The sequence below is a fragment of the Stylophora pistillata genome, chromosome 14 (assembly GCF_964205215.1).
Source record: "Stylophora pistillata chromosome 14, jaStyPist1.2, whole genome shotgun sequence".
In the NCBI taxonomy this organism is placed as follows: domain Eukaryota; kingdom Metazoa; phylum Cnidaria; class Anthozoa; order Scleractinia; family Pocilloporidae; genus Stylophora; species Stylophora pistillata.
In genome coordinates, this window is record NC_142532.1 from 16967379 (window position 1) to 16985700 (window position 18322).

Here is an 18322-nt window from a genome sequence, read left to right on the forward strand (position 1 = left end):
CTTCGTCGGCCCAGTCTGTGAATGTCGAGTACACATCACGAGTTTCCTCTCCTATGACCGTCAGAAGAGTAGCAACTTGGACGGCTTCCGACTTCTTGCCTAGCTCCGCAGCTAGTGCATAGCTTGTCCATGCTAGACGAAATCTCTTCCATTTCTCTGCGGCGTTCTGATCATGAATAGCGAGCGGCGCCGGCGGCGGTAAGTTAAATCCCGATGCCATTTTCTTGTCAACTTCGATGCAGCGTGAGTCCTGTCACCGCTGCCACCATGTAAGAAAAAAGCAACTGCGTATTTGAGAATTACCAATCAAGATTTATTGGAGTTCCATCTAGTCTGGCGACGTTTACAACACGAGGCCGAAACCCTAGACCACATGCTTGTGCAATCACGCGTAAAATAGATCTGATTGGTTAAATTAGCAATAACAGAAACATGTGGTTAAATATTAAAGTAACACAACTTGTCACACTTTTTTTAGCTTGTATGTTTTATTTTCCCAAGGGTATCTTAGGGGAACTCCCTTCTTTGGGATTTGTAAGTTACTTGTATGGTGTACATTGGAAAAACAAAACTTACAAGCTAAAGATAACTGTTGTTTTGAATTATATTGTAGGACCATGTCCAGCTGGTTTTTATTGCCCTCCAGGAGGAAGTGGTCGCATTCAATGTCCTCAAGGAACATACCAGCCAAACGTTAGCCAGACATCTGAACAGGCCTGTAAACCGTGTCCAGCCGGTTTTTATTGCCCTCCAAAGGCAACTGGTCCCGTTCAATGTCCAATGGGGACATACCAGCCCAACATTAACCAGACATTTAAATATGTCTGTAAACAATGTACAGCCGGTTTTTATTGCCCTCCAGGAGGAAGTGGTCGCATTCAATGTCCTCAAGGAACATACCAGCCAAACACTGGCCAGACATCTGAAGAGGCCTGTAAACCATGTCCTAATTTCTTCACCAATTCATCAAAGTATCCTATAGGCCGCGATCAACCAATTGTTAATAAAACTGACTGTCTGCTGGAAGATCCAATCGATACACGTAAAGGTGCTTCCTTCACAAATAAATGTTAAAGAGAAGTTTTATTTCTACTTAATTCTTTTTTCGAGTAGGTTTTGAAAAAAGGTCTGCAACCTCCTCAAGCTTTCAGTTGAAAAACTGAAAGAAACCTCGACGATAGAAGTCATCTTGTTGGCTTTTAACGCATTCAGCGGGTTTGGGTTTTTGAACTTTTGATTTCATTTTTATTTCTTGACCTAAACTTAAATTTGAATAATTCATTTTCTTTTCTTTTCTTTTAATCAGTGTCAGCCACCACATCATCAGATGTCACCCTAGTTGTCGTAGGCTCAGCAACTGGTGTAATTCTTTTCACAGCTCTTCTTTTGTTAATTTTTATTGCAAAGAAGAGGCGCTGTCCTTGGTTTTCTTCCTTTAGACACAGTCACGAGTCCAGAGTCTTTCTCATGTCAACCTATTTTGAGGGAGATTGAAGATACAGAAGATGTGGATGGTTCTGAGGCTTTGAACAATTGACCAGAGATAGTGTCGCGGCCAAAGCAGAAAAACAGAGAATTTCTTTTTATCAACCCAACAACAGCTTGAAACTATTTAATTTGGATATATCAACAAAGTTGAAATGGTAAATTGGCCACCTTAATGATTACAAAAGCTGACGTTTCGAGCGTTAGCCCTTCGTCGAAACGTCAGCTTTTGTAATCATTACGGTGGCCAATTTACCATTTCAACTTTGTTGATATATCCAAATTATTTCGTTACTCCCACCGACGCAGCCCCAAACAGTTTCTTTCGAAACTATCAGCCTTTATTCAACAGCTTGAAACTACCTCGTTGTTTGACTCTAATGGTAAAAGCGAGCGAGCAAATGTGTTTTAGAACAAAACGATTCACTAACTTTTCAAAATATTTTGAATTAGTTTTTGACATTTGATTAACCGTAACATAATAGAAAGAACGTTAACATTCCGAGATTTTGACGCTTTCAAAATGATACATTGTAGATCAGTGTGAGAAATTGTTATAGTAAATTTTCTTACGACTAGCGGTTGATGTTTTTCAATATTTACGCTTAACGGCTAGACTTTTTTCGCGGCTTTAGGAGTAGCCCGCAACCACAAACAGGTTTCCGGTTTTTATTCAGTTGTCTCGCGCGAAAATTAACAGGAGGCAACGACAATTGGAAACAACTTCCGCACCAGGAGACAGCGGCATAGGATAAAAACCAGGACTGGACTCTGGACTCTGGACTCTGGACTCTGGACTCTGGACCCTGGACTCTGGACTCTAATTTTACTTTTACTGTAATAAGTATCAACAAAATTACGAACAACTATGCGCATCACTATGCGATTAATTGAGTCAATTAAACTACAAAATAAACTACAAAATAAACTACTTAATACATTACAGAAACTTATTTTATACTAGACCTTGTCAGTACATGTCACGTTATTAGTTTGGGTGTGAACTACAAAACACCCGCAAGTATTTTCGCACAGGATATGATAAAATTCTGTGCTAGAAAGTGGTTTTTGAAGGTGTTTTTGGGGCTCACGGTTTTAACCTTCAATTCAAAACCTTGTAGAAAACTACTTTTTGCGAAAGCAAAACGAGCTGGATATTTCGCAAAATGTAGTTTTCTACAAGGTTTTGAATTGAAGGTTAAAACCGTGAGCCTCAAAAACACCTTCAAAAGCCACTTTCTAGCACAGAATTTTATCATATCCTGTGCGAAAATACTTGCGGGTGTTTTGTTGATCACACCCAAACTAATAACGTGACATGTACTGACAAGGTCTAGTATAAAATAAGTTCCTGTAATGTATTAAGTAGTTTATTTTGTAGTTTAATTGACTCAATTAATCGCATAGTGATGCGCATAGTTGTTCGTAATTTTGTCGATACTTATTACAGTAAAAGTAAAATTAGAGTCCAGAGTCCAGGGTCCAGAGTCCAGAGTCCAGGGTCCAGAGTCCAGGATCCAGAGTCCATAGTCCAGGGTTCAGAGTCCAATCCAGTCCAGAGTCTAGTCCAGGTTTTAGGCTTTGCCGGAGACAGCAGGTCCGAAAATAACACAACGTTGCGGTGTAATTATAAATCACTGAGGGTAAAACTAGTACGTAATGAGAAAATAAGCTGAAGGGTATGAAACTGACCTCGACTGAAAGGAAATTTCGAGTTATCGCAGTTTCGAGATACGAAATGTCAACTGAATTGATGCTTTGTTCAGGGAGAAACAGAATGCTGACACATTACAACTTAGATATTTTCGTAGATGCTATAGAAATGGGTTGTAATCTGTATCATAACGGTAAAAATTGGATGAATTTGGAGCTTGCGAACACAGACAGATTTCCGGTTTTAGTTTTGTTTTGTTAATAAACTCGCTGTTGCCGTCTGACCAAAGATTTTCTTTCAGTATGATTGACATTTGACTCTAGTAATGATTTTAGTCGCGAAAATGTTGTGTTTCAACCAGTTTTAGTATCAGCGGAAGCTCTCCGAAGAGGGTAGGGCGCTAACCTTGTCGGCGAATTACTATCTGCTACAGAAGTAACTTTTGATTGCTTTGATTATCCTAGTTTATAGTATCTTTTTTCTGCACGCTTTGTCACAAAAGATCACATCTTTATTCAGTTCGAACCTACCGTCCATCGACTAATCAAGTTGTAAAATTACGATTAGAATCGCATAATTGAATAAAATCTCGCAAATTTAGCGTGAAATTTGCGAGTAAAAAACAAAGCTAAGTGATATTGTTTCGCATATGAGCGCGCACTCAGGATAAAAACAAATAATTTCGATGCTGTTTTCTTTTATTCTTATTTTTATTCAATTATACGATTCAAGGAAAATCTATCACCTGACTCGTGAATTCCGCGTTGAATTCCCCTTGAAAACCAATATCGCGCTCTTTAGTTATAAATCACGGAGGATAAAGTTGTAGCTGAAAAAATGACCCGAGGGTCTGAAAACTCACTTGGATTAAACGGAATTTTCAAGTTATCAGTGTTTCGAGAACTACAAGTCAACGGAATCGATGCTCTGTTCTGGGGCAAAGAAAATAGCCGACACTTACATTATAACTTTAAAAAATATTTTGGAAGATGGGATAGAAATAAGTCTAAATAACTGATTTCGGTTGTTCAGAGGTTGGAACGCCAAGAAATCTTTATCTAGCGAATACGTATCGGATAGCATTATCCAACCTTTGAACAATCAGCCCCTGGATGTGAACCAATTGTCTGTTTTACTGCAGTAAAATGATGGATTTGGACAAATTTTACACTACACGGTAATTCTAGTAAACTTTCCCTGGAGACAAATTTTCGCAATACTGATCAACTTACGGTAAAACGTCGAAAACTTGTTTTCGTCAGAAGATTGTAAAAGTCACATAAAATGTTCAATTTTTTTTCTTCAATACAAGTTATCCTCTGCGAATTTTCGAAGATATGCTACTGTTAGAGAAATGTTTGAAAGACTTAAGGCCAGTTATTTAATAAAAGTTTAGCCGTTGTTTAACAAAACCCGGCGCGTTCTAAACTATCTTCCGAACCGAATCTTTCATCTGAACATTTATTTTTGTGAACAGTGTCGAGAGGGCCGAAAGCAGTGAAAACAGTGGAAGGACACTTATTTTATTCCCTCTCATCGATAATATCTGAGGCCCATTGCCATTGTAAAACCACGGTTTGGTTTAGACCCCTAAGTAACCGACCTTAAAACTTCTAATTTTTCCCGTTTCTGAAAATTGGTAAGCCGAGGCGAAGCTTTACCTGTTTTCCTCCTAGTTTGTTATGCTCCTGACTATTTTGTTAAAAGCTCGTGGAAAAGTAAAGGGAAGTATGAAGGTTTCCCGCTAATGCGAAGACGGTGCCGGAGAAAGTGTATAGTCATTGCCAGGAACTCGCAACTCAACTCGACGGAAGTGGGCGTCACATTCGAAACAGTCGTTAGGCGATATTGCTCGTGGGGCGTAGAGCGTGTGTTCAACTAGTTTTGATATTACTGGATAAAGGCCAAGTTTTTTCTTATTTCGCTCCCTTTATTCATCACCAAAGAATCTCACTTGAATACGCAAAAGTCTTTAAGTTTTTTCCTTTGTCTTGACATCGACTTGACAGGCCTTATCACAACGGAAGACGTGTCTTCCGAAAACAAAAAATGCCTAGTCTAAGCTTATAAGAATTTCAAGAAATTTACAATATCGCTTAAGCTCTTTACATTTCCCAGGCTGCAAGATCAATTAAAGCGGTACAGCAATTGTGAACAGCCAAACTGGGTACATTCTAATGTGTTCCAGTTGGAAAACGATAACGACGAGCGCCGGGAAGAGTTGGCGCGCGATAAATGGCCATCGTGTATGCCACCGGCTGATCTCCGCCGTTTTTCGCCTTCATGACCGCTTTTTCGCTCGCCGCTGTCTCAGTCAAACAAAAGTATAGTTCGCTCAGTAGGGGTTGTGTTTCTATTAAATGCCAGTTTTTCATGAGAATTTGCTTTTTGTGTGGCACTGAGTACGCACATCAGGGATTGAGTCTTTTTCGAATCGTTCGCCTTTGTAGATGTACAGCTATTTTTTTTGACTGTCTCGATCGTTAAGTTGTCTTGATTGCTTTCAGCTTGCGCCACGCTCGCTGATTCGATCGTACTACAGTTCTTCGTGTTCAGTGTTCCAGCCGTTTTGGCTCGTTTTCTTTTCTTTATTTCGGTATTAAAACGACCGATTTCACGTTCATAGAAGCACATGATCGCCTTTACTGTTTCTTGCTCCGCGTTGTTAAGGATTTGCTTTATCTCATTTTTGAAATCCTCCTCTGCTCTTATTTTGGCCCTCGCCCTATATTGTAGGGATTCTGGGAATATTCTGCTAGGCATTGGGTACAGAGGAATTTTTCGTTATCCTCAGACTTGCCGAGTAGATCATCTTCAGTGGCGATGTCGTATGAGGCTTCCATGTTTTCTTCATTCTCTGAATGGCATTGCTTTGGCCCGGGGCGTTTAGTAGCCCATCTGCCGTTATAATGTCTTTCGAAATTTTCTGTAGATGGTCAGGCAAGACCACGGTTTCGATCCTAATCTTGTGGATCTCGTCAGTTGCCGATTAACTAAATAGACTGGTAGAGATTCGTTCTCGGTATCAGTGGGAATTTTGCTCCCTATCCAGGCGAACCTCTCGCAGATAGCCAAGATGCCGATATGGCTGCCGATGAAGAAGACGAGGATGGCATTTTTCCCGAAATCCTCTTTTGCGGCTTCCCAACATGCAAGCCACACTCCATGCTTTTACCCTTCTTTCACAGAAGTACACAACCAGTGACGTCACAGGGCTGTTTTGGCCGCGCCAAGATGGCCGCCAATTTTGATCTCAGCCGGTCAACTTCGAATGGTTAAAAATGTGCTTTCCGCTATGCGTTGGCCCCAAAAAAGTACACAGCGTTTGCAAATAACGCGTACGTTCAAACTCTATTATATCGCAAAAATCTCGGATATGAAAATTACGTTTCAGTAATCATTTGGTCATAGTGGTGAGTAGAGAAAAAATATTTTCAGTGAGAATTGCTAATTTCCGAAGCTGTGTCTGGAGGACATGAGGGAAATTGTGAATATTTTCACAACTTATTTTATACTACTTACTACTTTATGGTCCAGAGTTAAATGAGAAAAACGTTTTTATCAATAATATACAGCTGTTTTGGATAAGACTGTAAGAAAAAGAAAAACAGTGCAAGCGACAATCTTCAAAGGAAATCTGGGTATCCGGTTATCAATGAATTTTAATAATTGATAGAAATAAGTAGACTCATCAAACTCACAACGCCTTGTCCTTCTGCTAAGGAAGTATTCATGAAATGCTGTGGTTAAGCAGGCGGTTAAGAAACCGTAACGTGAAAACTACCCCCAATGACTCTCGGGGTTGTTGCGTTTGCCTCTTTAATTCAAGGTTTCCTGGAACAGCTGCGAATAATTGATGTTGCATTGTTGTTTATATGCTTGAATTAGTTTCCTTCTCCTTGAATTCTTAGGTACACCTTTTATTTTATCTTTTTGTCATATTTCCAGTGACTAAAAAGGGTTTCCTCAGAGCCGTGCCAAACTTTTCCAAAAGGAGATCTCAAGGGAATTCCTTCCTTTTTTTGAAAACTATGCAAACATATGCATGGATAATTGTCCTGAGTATCATCACATTACCTACATATACGTATACTTTGGGAGTTCAAAAGATATAAGCTTGAGATATCTGTTGTTTTGAATTATGTTGTAGGAACATGTCCAGCTAGTTTTTATTGTCTTCCAGGAAGGCCTGGTCGTATTCAATGTCCTCCAAGAACATACCAGCCAAACATTAGTCAGACATCTGAACAGGCCTGTAAACCATGTCCAGCCGGTTTTTATTGCCCTTCAGAGGCAACTGGTCCTATTCCATATCCAATAGGAACATACCAGCCAAACATTAACCAGAAATCAAAACATGCCTGTCTACAATGTACAACCGGTTTTTACTGCCCTCCTGGACAGGCCTATCAGAGCCATCTAGATATACTTTTTTTAGCTTGTATGTTTTATTTTCCCAAGGGTATCTTAGGGGAACTCCCTTCTTTGGGATTTGTAAATTACTTGTATGGTGTACATTGGAAAAACAAAACTTACAAGCTAAAGATAACTGTTGTTTTGAATTATATTGTAGGACCATGTCCAGCTGGTTTTTATTGCCCTCCAGGAGGAAGTGGTCGCATTCAATGTCCTCAAGGAACATACCAGCCAAACGTTAGCCAGAAATCTGAACAGGCCTGTAAACCGTGTCCAGCCGGTTTTTATTGCCCTCCAAAGGCAACTGGTCCCGTTCGATTTCCAATGGGGACATACCAGCCAAACATTAACCAGACATCTAAATATGTCTGTAAACAATGTACAGCCGGTTTTTATTGCCCTCCAGGAGGAAGTGGTCGCATTCAATGTCCTCAAGGAACATACCAGCCAAACATTGGCCAGACATCTGAAGAGGCCTGTAAACCATGTCCTAATTTCTTCACCAATTCATCAAAGTATCCTATAGGCCGCGATCAACCAATTGTTAATAAAACTGACTGTCTGCTGGAAGATCCAATTGATACACGTAAAGGTACTTCCTTCACAAATCAATGTTAAAGAGAAGTTTTATTTCTACTTAATTCTTTTTACGAGTAGGTTTTGAAAAAAGGTCTGCAACCTCCTCAAGCTTTCAGTTGAAAAACTGAAAGAAACCTCCACGATAGAAGTCATCTTGTTGGCTTTTAACGCATTCAGCGGGTTTGGGTTTTTGAACTTTTGATTTCATTTTTATTTCTTGACCTAAACTTAAATTTGAATAATTCATTTTCTTTTCTTTTCTTTTATTCAGTGTCGGCCGCCACATCATCAGATGTCACCCTAGTTGTCGTAGGCTCAGCAACTGGTGTAATTCTTTTCACAGTCTTGGCTCTTCTTTTGTTAATTTTTATTGCAAAGAAGAGGCGCTGTCCTTGGTTTTCTTCCTTTAGACACAGTCACGATCCAGAGTCTTTCTCATGTCAACCTATTTTGAGGGAGATTGAAGATACAGAAGATGTGGATGGTTCTGAGGCTTTGAACAATTGACCAGAGATAGTGTCGCGGCCAAAGCAGAAAAACAGAGAATTTCTTTTTATCAACCCAACAACAGCTTGAAACTACCTCGTTGTTTGACTCTAATGGTAAAAGCCAGCGAGCAAATGTGTTTTAGAACAAAACAATGATTCACTAACTTTTCAAAACATTTTGAATCAGTTTTTGACATTTGATTAACCGTAACGTAATAGAAAGAAGGTTAACATTCCGAGATTTTGACGCTTTCAAAATGATACATTGTAGATCAGTAGGTGAAATTGTTATGGTAAATTTTCTTACGACCAGCGGTTGATGATTTTCAATATTTACGCTTAACGGCTAAACTTTTTTTGCAGCTTTACGAGTAGCCAGCAACCATAAACAGGTTTCCGGTTGTTATTCAGCGACAATTGGAAACAACTTGCGCACCAGAAACAGCAGGTCCGAAAATAACACAACGTTGCGCTGTAATTATAAATCATTGAGGGTAAAGCTAGTACGTAATGGGAAAATAAGCTGAAGGGTTTGAAACTAACCTCGACTGAAAGGAAATTTCGAGTTATCGCAGTTTCGAGATACGAAATGTCAACTGAATTGATGCTTTGTTCAGGGAGAAACAGAGTGCTGACACATTACAACTTAGATATTTTCGTAGATGCTATAGAAATGGGTCATAATCTGTATCATAACGGTAAAAATTGGATGAATTTGGAGCTTGCGAACACAGAAAGATTTCCGGTTTTAGTTTTGTTTTGTTAATAAACTCGCTGTTGCCGTCTAACCAAAGATTTTCTTTCAGTATGATTGACATTTGACTCTAGTAATGATTTTAGTCGCGAAAATGTTGTGTTTCAACCAGTTTTAGTATCAGCGGAAGCTCTCCGAAGAGGATAGGGCGCTAACCTTGTCGGCGAATTACTATCTGCTACAGAAGTAACTTTTGATTGCTTTGATTATTCTAGGTTATAGTATCTTTTTTCTGGACGCTTTGTCACAAAAGAACACATCTTTATTCAGTTGGAACCTACCGTCCATCGACTAATCAAGTTGTAAAATTACGATTAGAATCGCATGATTGAATAAAATCCCGCAAATTTAGCGTGAAATTTGCGAGTTAAAAACAAAGAAAGGAAAGAACTATTCCTGGAATGTGTAAACAAGCATGCCCCACTTCATGTAAAACGGGCGCGCGCCTCAAAGTCACCTTGGATTACACCTTATTTAAAGAAACGAATGCATGACAGACATATTCTTAAATTGAAAGCATCGCGTTCTAAGGATGCTAATGACTGGCTACAATTTAAAAAATGTCGCAACCTAGTTAATAACGAAATCAAAAAAGCGAAAGAGCTCTTTTATAAAAGAGCATTAGATGAAAACGAAGGCAATTCGCGCCAGACATGGAGGATTGTAAATGAGCTCATATCGAGGAAAACTAATAATTGTTCCATAAAAGAAATCAAAAGCAACGGTAACTCTATTTACGGCCCTCCTGAGCTGGCCGATGCCTTCAACAATCACTTTTCTTCTATTGGACCCAAGCTTGCTAGCCAGATTTATTCTAATAATGGTCCATCACACCTACATTACCTTGAGGGAACTGACAAACGTTTTGAGTTAAAATGTATTAATCCTTCTAAAGTGTTCTCACTTTTGTCTAAGCTTTACAAATCGAAAGCCACAGGCTTAGATATGATATCTTCGCGACTTCTTAGGGAGTGCGCCGATCTGATAGCTGATCCATTGTGTTCTATTTTTAATCAGTCCATCAGATCAGGTGTTTTCCCTCAGGAATGGAAATGCGCAAAGGTTATCCCACTTTTCAAAGAGGGAGATCACTCCGACTTAAACAATTATCGCCCAATTTCTATCGTCCCTATAGTAGCTAAGGTGTTTGAGCGTATCATTTACGACCAGGTTTACGGTTATCTCACTGAAAACGATTTGATTTCCAGCCAGCAATCTGGCTTTCGTTCGCTCCATTCAACTGTTACTGCCTTGTTGGAGGCCACAAACAATTGGGCCTTCAACATTGATAAAGGCAGTATAAATGCAGTTGTTTTTCTCGACCTAAAAAAGGCTTTTGATACCGTTGACCATACAATTCTTATGTCTAAATTATTCGAATATGGTATCCGCGGTATCGCTTATGAATGGTTTAGCTCATACCTAGATAATCGCCATCAACAATGTTTTGTAAGTGGTTCGCTCTCAATTAGTCAAGTTCTTACTTGTGGAATTCCGCAAGGAACAATTCTAGGACCTTTGCTTTTTGTTCTATACATAAATGATCTTCCTAATTGCCTGTCTAATTCAGTTGCACGTATGTATGCCGACGATACTCACCTGACCTTTGCCAGTAACAACATAGAAATGATCAATGATGTTATGAATCAAGACCTATCCAGTGTTAATACATGGCTCACTGCAAACAAATTGACTCTAAATTCATCTAAAACTAAATTCATGTTAATTGGATCGCGGCAAAGGATAGGTACCTACGATACTTCCCCTAAACTAATCATAGGTGGTGACATAATTAAACAAGTTAGCTCAGTCAAATCTCTGGGTGTACATATAGACGAAAACCTTTCATGGAATATGCACATTGAAAAAATAGCCAAGAAAATCGCATCGGGCATTGGAGCAATTAAACGTTGTAGGCCTTTTGTTAATCGAACCACGCTTGAGTCCGTTTTCAATGTCTTAGTTCAACCGTACTTTAATTACTGCAGCGAGGTCTGGGGGCATTGTAACAAGGGTCTTTCGAATAAGCTCCAAAAGTTGCAAAACCGGGCTGCCCGTATTCTGACCTTCTCCAGTTATGACACAAGCGCTGATCCTCTTTTTGTGCAACTTAACTGGAGACGGTTAGATACTCAGCGACAAATACAAGTGGCCACCATGGTCTATAAATCTATACATGGTCTTGCGCCCGACTATCTTGGTTCTCTTTTCACTAAATATGATCCTCCATATAATCTAAGGAACTCTGAAAACAAACTAGCTGTTGCATTGCCCCGCACCAATTTCCTGAAAAATAGCTTTAGCTATAACGGTGCGGTTATCTGGAATAGCTTGTCCCCTGAATTGCGGCAAGCAAAATCACTTCAATCCTTCCGAAATGGTTGTCGCAATTTCTTCGTCCGAATCGACAAAACACACACGGCATCTATGTAAAGCAGAATTTCTTTATTTTTTTCTATTTCACTTTTAAATTTTAGATCATGTTTATACAGATTAAAATAGATTGTAACTGTAATAATAGATTGTAATAATATTATTATTTTATCTGATAGATTTACCGTGTCTAAATAAAAATAAAGTTCAAGTTCAAGTTCAAAGTTAAGTGATATTGTTTCGCATCTAAGCGCGCACTCAGGATAAAAATAAACAATTTCGATGCTGTTTTGTTTTTTTCTTATTTTTATTCAATTATACGATTCAAGGAAAATCTATCACCTGACTCGTGAATTCCGCGTTGAATTCCCCTTGAAAACCAATATCGCGCTCTTTCGTTATAAATCACAGAGGATAAAGTTGTAGCTGAAAAAATGACACGAGGGTCTGAAAACTCACTTGGATTAAACGGAATTTTCAAGTTATCAGTGTTTCGAGAACTACAAGTCAACGGAATTGATGCTCTGTTTTGGGGGAAAGAAAATAGCCGACACTTACATTACAACTTTAAAAAATATTTTGGAAGATGGGATAGAAATAAGTCTAAATACCTGATTTCGGTTGTTCAGAGGTTGGAACGCCAAGAAATCTTTATCTAGCGAATGCGTATCGGATAGCATTATCCAACCATTGAACAATCAGCCCCTAGATGTGAACCAATTATCTGTATTATTGCAGTTAAATGATGGATTTGGACAAATTTTACACTACACGGTAATTCTAGTAAACTTTCCCTGGAGACAAATTTTCGCAATACTGATCAACTTACGGTAAAACGTCGAAAACTTGTTTTCGTCAGAAGATTGTAAAAGTCACATTAAATGTTCAATTTTTTTTCTTCAATACAAGTTATCCTCTGAGAATTTTCGAAGATATGCTACTGTTAGAGAAATGTCTGAAAGACTCAAGGCCGGTCATTTAATAAAAATTTAGCCGTTGTTTAACAAAACCCAGCGCATTCCAAACTATCTTCTGAACCGAATCTTTCATTTGAACATTTATTTTTGTGAACAGTGTCAAGAGGGCCGAAAGCAGTGGAAACAATGGAAGGACACTTATTTTATTAAATTATCCCTCTCATTGATAATATCTGAGGCCCATTGCCATTGTAAAACCACGGTTTGGTTTAGACCCCTAAGTAACCGACCTTAAAACTTCTAATTTTTCCCGTTTCTGAAAATTGGTAAGCCGAGGCGAAGCTTTACCTGTTTTCCTCCTACTTTGTTATGCTCCTGACTATTTTGTTAAAAGCTCGTGGAAAAGTAAAGGGAAGTATGAAGGTTTCCCGCTAAGGCGAAGACGGTGCCGGAGAAAGTCTATAGTCATTGCCAGGAACTCGCAACTCAACTCGACGGAAGTGGGCGTCACATTCGAAACAATCGTTAGCCGATATTGCTCGTGGGGTGTGGAGCGTGTGTTTACCTAGTTTTGATATTACTGGATAAAGGCCAAGTTTTTTCTTATTTCGCTCCCTTTATTGTTATTAGTGTTTCCTTTCGCTCCCTTTATTATTAGTGGTCGCATTCAATGTCCTCAAGGAACATACCAGCCAAACATTGGCCAGACATCTGAAGAGGCCTGTAAACCATGTCCTAATTTCTTCACCAATTCATCAAAGTATCCTATAGGCCGCGATCAACCAATTGTTAATAAAACTGACTGTCTGCTGGAAGATCCAATTGATACACGTAAAGGTACTTCCTTCACAAATAAATGTTAAAGAGAAGTTTTATTTCTACTTAATTTTTTTTTTCAAAAATCGAGTTTCCAGATGGGATTTTTAAAAATTGTTTATTTCATCTTTAAATTCTTTTTTCGAGTAGGTTTTGAAAAAAGGTCTGCAACCTCCTCAAGCTTTCAGTTGAAAAACTGAAAGAAACCTCCACGATAGAAGTCATCTTGTTGGCTTTTAACGCATTCAGCGGGTTTGGGTTTTTGAACTTTTGATTTCATTTTTATTTCTTGACCTAAACTTAAATTTGAATAATTCATTTTCTTTTCTTTTCTTTTATTCAGTTTCAGCCACCACATCATCAGATGTCACCCTAGTTGTCGTAGGCTCAGCAACTGGTGTAATTCTTTTCACAGTCTTGGCTCTTCTTTTGTTAATTTTTATTGCAAAGAAGAGGCGCTGTCCTTGGTTTTCTTCCTTTAGACACAGTCACGATCCAGAGTCTTTCTCATGTCAACCTATTTTGAGGGAGATTGAAGATACAGAAGATGTGGATGGTTCTGAAGCTTTGAACAATTCACCAGAGATAGTCTCGCGGCCAAAGCAGAAAAACAGAGAATTTCTTTTCATCAACCCAACAACAGCTTGAAACTACCTCGTTGTTTGACTCTAATGGTAAAAGCGAGCGAGCAAATGTGTTTTAGAAAAAAAAAAAAAAGGATTCACTAACTTTTCAAAATATTTTGAATTAGTTTTTGACATTTGATTAACCGTAACGTAATAGAAAGAAGGTTAACATTCCGAGATTTTGACGCTTTCAAAATGATACATTGTAGATCAGTGGGAGAAATTGTTATGGTAAATTTTCTTACGACCAGCGGTTGATGTTTTTCAATATTTACGCTTAAAGGCTAGGCTATTTTCGCGGCTTTACGAGTAGCCAACAACCACAAACAGGTTTACGGTTTTTATTCAGTTGTCTCGCGCAAAAATTAATAGGAGGCAACGACAATTGGAAACAACTTCCGCACCAGGAAACAGCAGGTCCGAAAATAACACAACGTTGCGCTGTAATTATAAATCACTGAGGGTAAAGCTAGTACGTAATGAGGAAATAAGCTGAAGGGTATGAAACTAACCTCGACTGGAAGGAAATTTCGAGTTATCGCAGTTTCGATATACCAAATGTCAACTGAATTGATGCTTTGTTCAGGGAGAAACAGAATGCTAACACATTACAACTTAGATATTTTCGTAGATGCTATAGAAATGGGTTATAATCTGTATCATAACGGTAAAAATTGGATGAATTTGGAGCTTGCGAACACAGAAAGATTTCCGGTTTTAGTTTTGTTTTGTTAATAAACTCGCTGTTGCCGTCTAACCAAAGATTTTCTTTCAGTATGATTGACATTTGACTCTAGTAATGATTTTAGTCGCGAAAATGTTGTATTTCAACCAGTTTTAGTATCAGCGTAAGCTCTCCGAAGAGGATAGGGCGCTAACCTTGTCGGCGAATTACTATCCGCTTCAGAAGTAACTTTTGATTGCTTTGATTATTCTAGGTTATAGTATCTTTTTTCTGGACGCTTTGTCACAAAAGAACACATCTTTATTCAGTTCGAACCTACCGTCCATCGACTAATCAAGTTTTAAAATTACGATTAGAATCGCGTGATTGAATAAAATCTCGCAAATTTAGCGTAAAATTTGCGAGTTAAAAACAAAGCTAAGTGATATTGTTTCGCATCTGAGCGCGCACTCAGGATAAAAACACAGAAAGATTTCCGGTTTTAGTTTTGTTTTGTTAATAAACTCGCTGTTGCCGTCTAACCAAAGATTTTCTTTCAGTATGATTGACATTTGATTCTAGTAATGATTTTAGTCGCGAAAATGTTGTATTTCAACCAGTTTTAGTATCAGCGGAAGCTCTCCGAAGAGGAAGGGCGCTAACCTTGTCGGCGAATTACCATCTGCTACAGAAGTAACTTTTGATTCCTTTGATTATCCTAGGTTATAGTATCGATCTTTTTTCTGGACGCTTTGTCAGAAAAGACCACATCTTTATTCAGTTCGAACCTACCGTCCATCGACTAATCAAGTTGTAAATTTACGATTAGAATCGCGTGATTGAATAAAATCTCGCAAATTTAGCGTGAAATTTGCGAGTTAAAAACAAAGCTAAGTGATATTGTTTCGCATCTGAGCGCGCACTCAGGATAAAAATAAACAATTTCGATGCTGTTTTCTTTTTTTCTTATTTTTATTCAATTATACGATTCAAGGAAAATCTATTACCTGACTCGTGAATTCGGCGTTGAATTCCCCTTGAAAACCAATATCGCGCTCTTTAGTTATAAATCACAGAGGATAAAGTTGTAGCTGAAAAAATGACACGAGGGTCTGAAAACTCACTTGGATTAAACGGAATTTTCAAGTTATTAGTGTTTCGAGAACTACAAGTCAACGGAATCGATGCTCTGTTTTGGGGGAAAGAAATAGCCGACACTTTACATTACAACTTTAAAAAATATTTTGGAAGATGGGATAGAAATAAGTCTAAATACCTGATTTCGGTTGTTCGGAGGTTGGAACGCCAAGAAATCTTTATCTAGCGAATACGTATCGGATAGCATTATCTAACCAATGAACAATTAGCCCCTAGATGTGAACCAATTATCTGTATTATTGCAGTTAAATGATGGATTTGGACAAATTTTTACACTACACGGTAATTCTAGTAAACTTTCCCTGGAGACAAATTTTCGCAATACTGATCAACTTACGGTAAAACGTCGAAAACTTGTTTCCGTCAGAAGATTGTAAAAGTCACATTAAATGTTCAATTTTTTCTCTTCAATACAAGTTATCCTCTGAGAATTTTCGAAGATATGCTACTGTTAGAGAAATGTCTGAAAGACTCAAGGCCGGTCATTTAATAAAAGTTTAGCCGTTGTTTAACAAAACCCAGCGCGTTCCAAACTATCTTCAGAACCGAATCTTTCATCTGAACATTTATTTTTGTGAACAGTGTCAAGAGGGCCGAAAGCAGTGGAAACAATGGAAGGACACTTATTTTATAAAATTATCCCTCTCATTGATAATATCTGAGGCCCATTGCCATTGTAAAACCACGGTTTGGTTTAGACCCCTAAGTATCCGACCTTAAAACTTCTAATTTTTCCCGTTTCTGAAAATTGGTAAGCCGAGGCGAAGCTTTACCTGTTTTCCTCCTACTTTGTTATGCTCCTGACTATTTTGTTAAAAGCTCGTGGAAAAGTAAAGGGAAGTATGAAGGTTTCCCGCTAATGCGAAGACGGTGCCGGAGAAAGTGTATAGTCATTGACAGGAACTCGCAACTCAACTCGACGGAAGTGGGCGTCACATTCGAAACAATCGTTAGGCGTTATTGCTCGTGGGGCGTGGAGCGTGTGTTCAACTAGTTTTGATATTACTGGATAAAAGCCAAGTTTTTTCTTATTTCGCTCCCTTTATTCATCACCAAAGAATCTCACTTGAATACGCAAAAGTCTTTAAGTTTTTTCCTTTGTCTTGACATCGACTTGACAGGCCTTATCACAACGGAAGACGTGTCTTCCGAAAACAAAAAATGCCTAGTCCAAGCTTATTAGAATTACAAGAAATTTACTATATCGCTTAAGCTCTTTACATTTCCCAGGCTGCAAGATCAATTAAAGCGGTACAGCAATCGTGAACAGCCAAATTGGGTACATTCTAATGTGTTCCAGTTGGAAAACGATAACGACGAGCGCCGGGAAGAGTTGGCGCGTGATAAATGGCCATTGTGGATGCCACCGGCTGACCTCCGCCGTTTTTCGCCCTCATGACCGCTTTTTCGCTCGCCGCTGTCTCAGTGAAACGAGAGGAACACACACTAAAGTGAACTATTGAATAGAGAGTTGAAGTCCCCGAGCTCTAAACGACATTACGAAATTCTTACTAGTATTTCTAGTCCTTGACTGTTTACTTAACCAAATGTTGTACATCAAACAATTAAGACCACGTTTAAGGGTACAAACAGATTCGATCCACGTTGCAATGTTTAGTTAACTTCCTTTTATTTATATAATTTACAGTTCCTAACTATTTTGAACTCGCTCTTTTAATTAATTCCTTGATAATGGCGTCAGGAGGTCGCCGAAACGTCGGAACAGTACATCGTTAGTTTTTGCTTGCTTGAGTATTTTTTATGCACCTATTTTTCCATTGTTTTTCTAGAAATAGTCAGATTTCACCCGAGGATTGCGAGGGGTTGTGCTTCCTATCAGAGTTTTCGATTGATCGATTGATTTCGTCATCATTAACTGACACATTGGTTTCCAAGTTAGATTTGCATGACTAGATCCCGGTTCTAGAAAAATTTGCATTCAAGGTTGTGTCTCGTCAAATAAAAAAAACAAACAAAATAATTTTATAGTTCTATATCAATTAAGCGGGTCTGAATAACTATCTTGTCGAAATAATCAAATGTATTCTTTTTACCCTATTCGAAAGTCTACGGATTGGACGTAGAGCAGAATTCGACGTTATCACTTCCGGCTACTCCCAGAAGATAAATGACTAGAATTTGCAAAGTTGTTTTGCTAAGAATTTTAATCAGTGCTAATTATCGAACGTTTTATTTTAGCCTATGATTCTTATTTATATCTGTGTAGTTACGCAAAGGAATCTTTAACTTCGACCAGATCAATCGTGTGGGAAGACGAAAAGGGTGAAAATAAAAATAGGTTCAACTTCCATGATCTCCCTCTCAGTTTAAAAGCGAAGTGCGACAGATGATAAATTAATTAAAATAGCTCCCTAATGTATTGAACAAAGAT

General features: G+C 38.5%; 3 protein-coding genes and 2 long non-coding RNA genes across 5 annotated transcripts in view; 3 read left to right on the plus strand and 2 right to left on the minus strand.

Annotated features, from left to right (window-relative positions):
* The window catches only part of LOC148716858 (uncharacterized), a 1758-nt gene extending 1142 nt beyond the window's left edge, over positions 1-616 (minus strand). The window contains exon 1 of the mRNA XM_088745596.1: positions 1-616. This exon is cut by the window's left edge and continues 1142 nt beyond it. Within this exon, the coding sequence (XP_088601722.1) occupies positions 1-220 (220 nt within the window). The 5' untranslated portion in view covers positions 221-616.
* LOC148716857 (uncharacterized) overlaps positions 1-2060 on the plus strand; it is a 14316-nt gene extending 12256 nt beyond the window's left edge. The window contains exons 3-4 of the mRNA XM_088745597.1: positions 614-1048; positions 1307-2060. Coding sequence (XP_088601723.1) covers positions 614-1048; positions 1307-1494 — 623 coding nt within the window. The 3' untranslated portion in view covers positions 1495-2060. The remainder of the gene's footprint in view (positions 1-613; positions 1049-1306) is intronic.
* A 5213-nt stretch (positions 2061-7273) lies between these two features.
* Positions 7274-9415, plus strand: LOC148716859 (uncharacterized). Its single transcript, XM_088745599.1, has 2 exons — positions 7274-8147; positions 8406-9415. Exons 1-2 carry the CDS (start codon positions 7583-7585, stop codon positions 8639-8641), a joined length of 801 nt encoding a protein of 266 aa, XP_088601725.1. The 5' UTR covers positions 7274-7582; the 3' UTR covers positions 8642-9415.
* Positions 9416-13069: 3654 nt separating this feature from the next.
* Positions 13070-18235, plus strand: LOC148716860 (uncharacterized). Its single transcript, XR_015995524.1, has 3 exons — positions 13070-13503; positions 13826-14156; positions 17161-18235. It is a non-coding gene; the product is annotated as an uncharacterized LOC148716860 (long non-coding RNA).
* LOC148716861 (uncharacterized) lies at positions 13907-17000 on the minus strand. Its single transcript, XR_015995525.1, has 2 exons — positions 16704-17000; positions 13907-13999 (listed from the first exon to the last, which is right to left on the minus strand). It is a non-coding gene; the product is annotated as an uncharacterized LOC148716861 (long non-coding RNA).
* Positions 18236-18322: the final 87 nt, after the last annotated feature.

Coding starts and splice junctions, on each gene's coding strand:
- LOC148716859 (XM_088745599.1), top strand. CDS start 7,583: ATGTTTTATTTTCCCAAGGGTATCTTAGGGGAACTCCCTTCTTTGGGA. Junction 8,148..8,405: donor TCCAATTGATACACGTAAAG/GTACTTCCTTCA, acceptor TCTTTTATTCAG/TGTCGGCCGCCACATCATCA.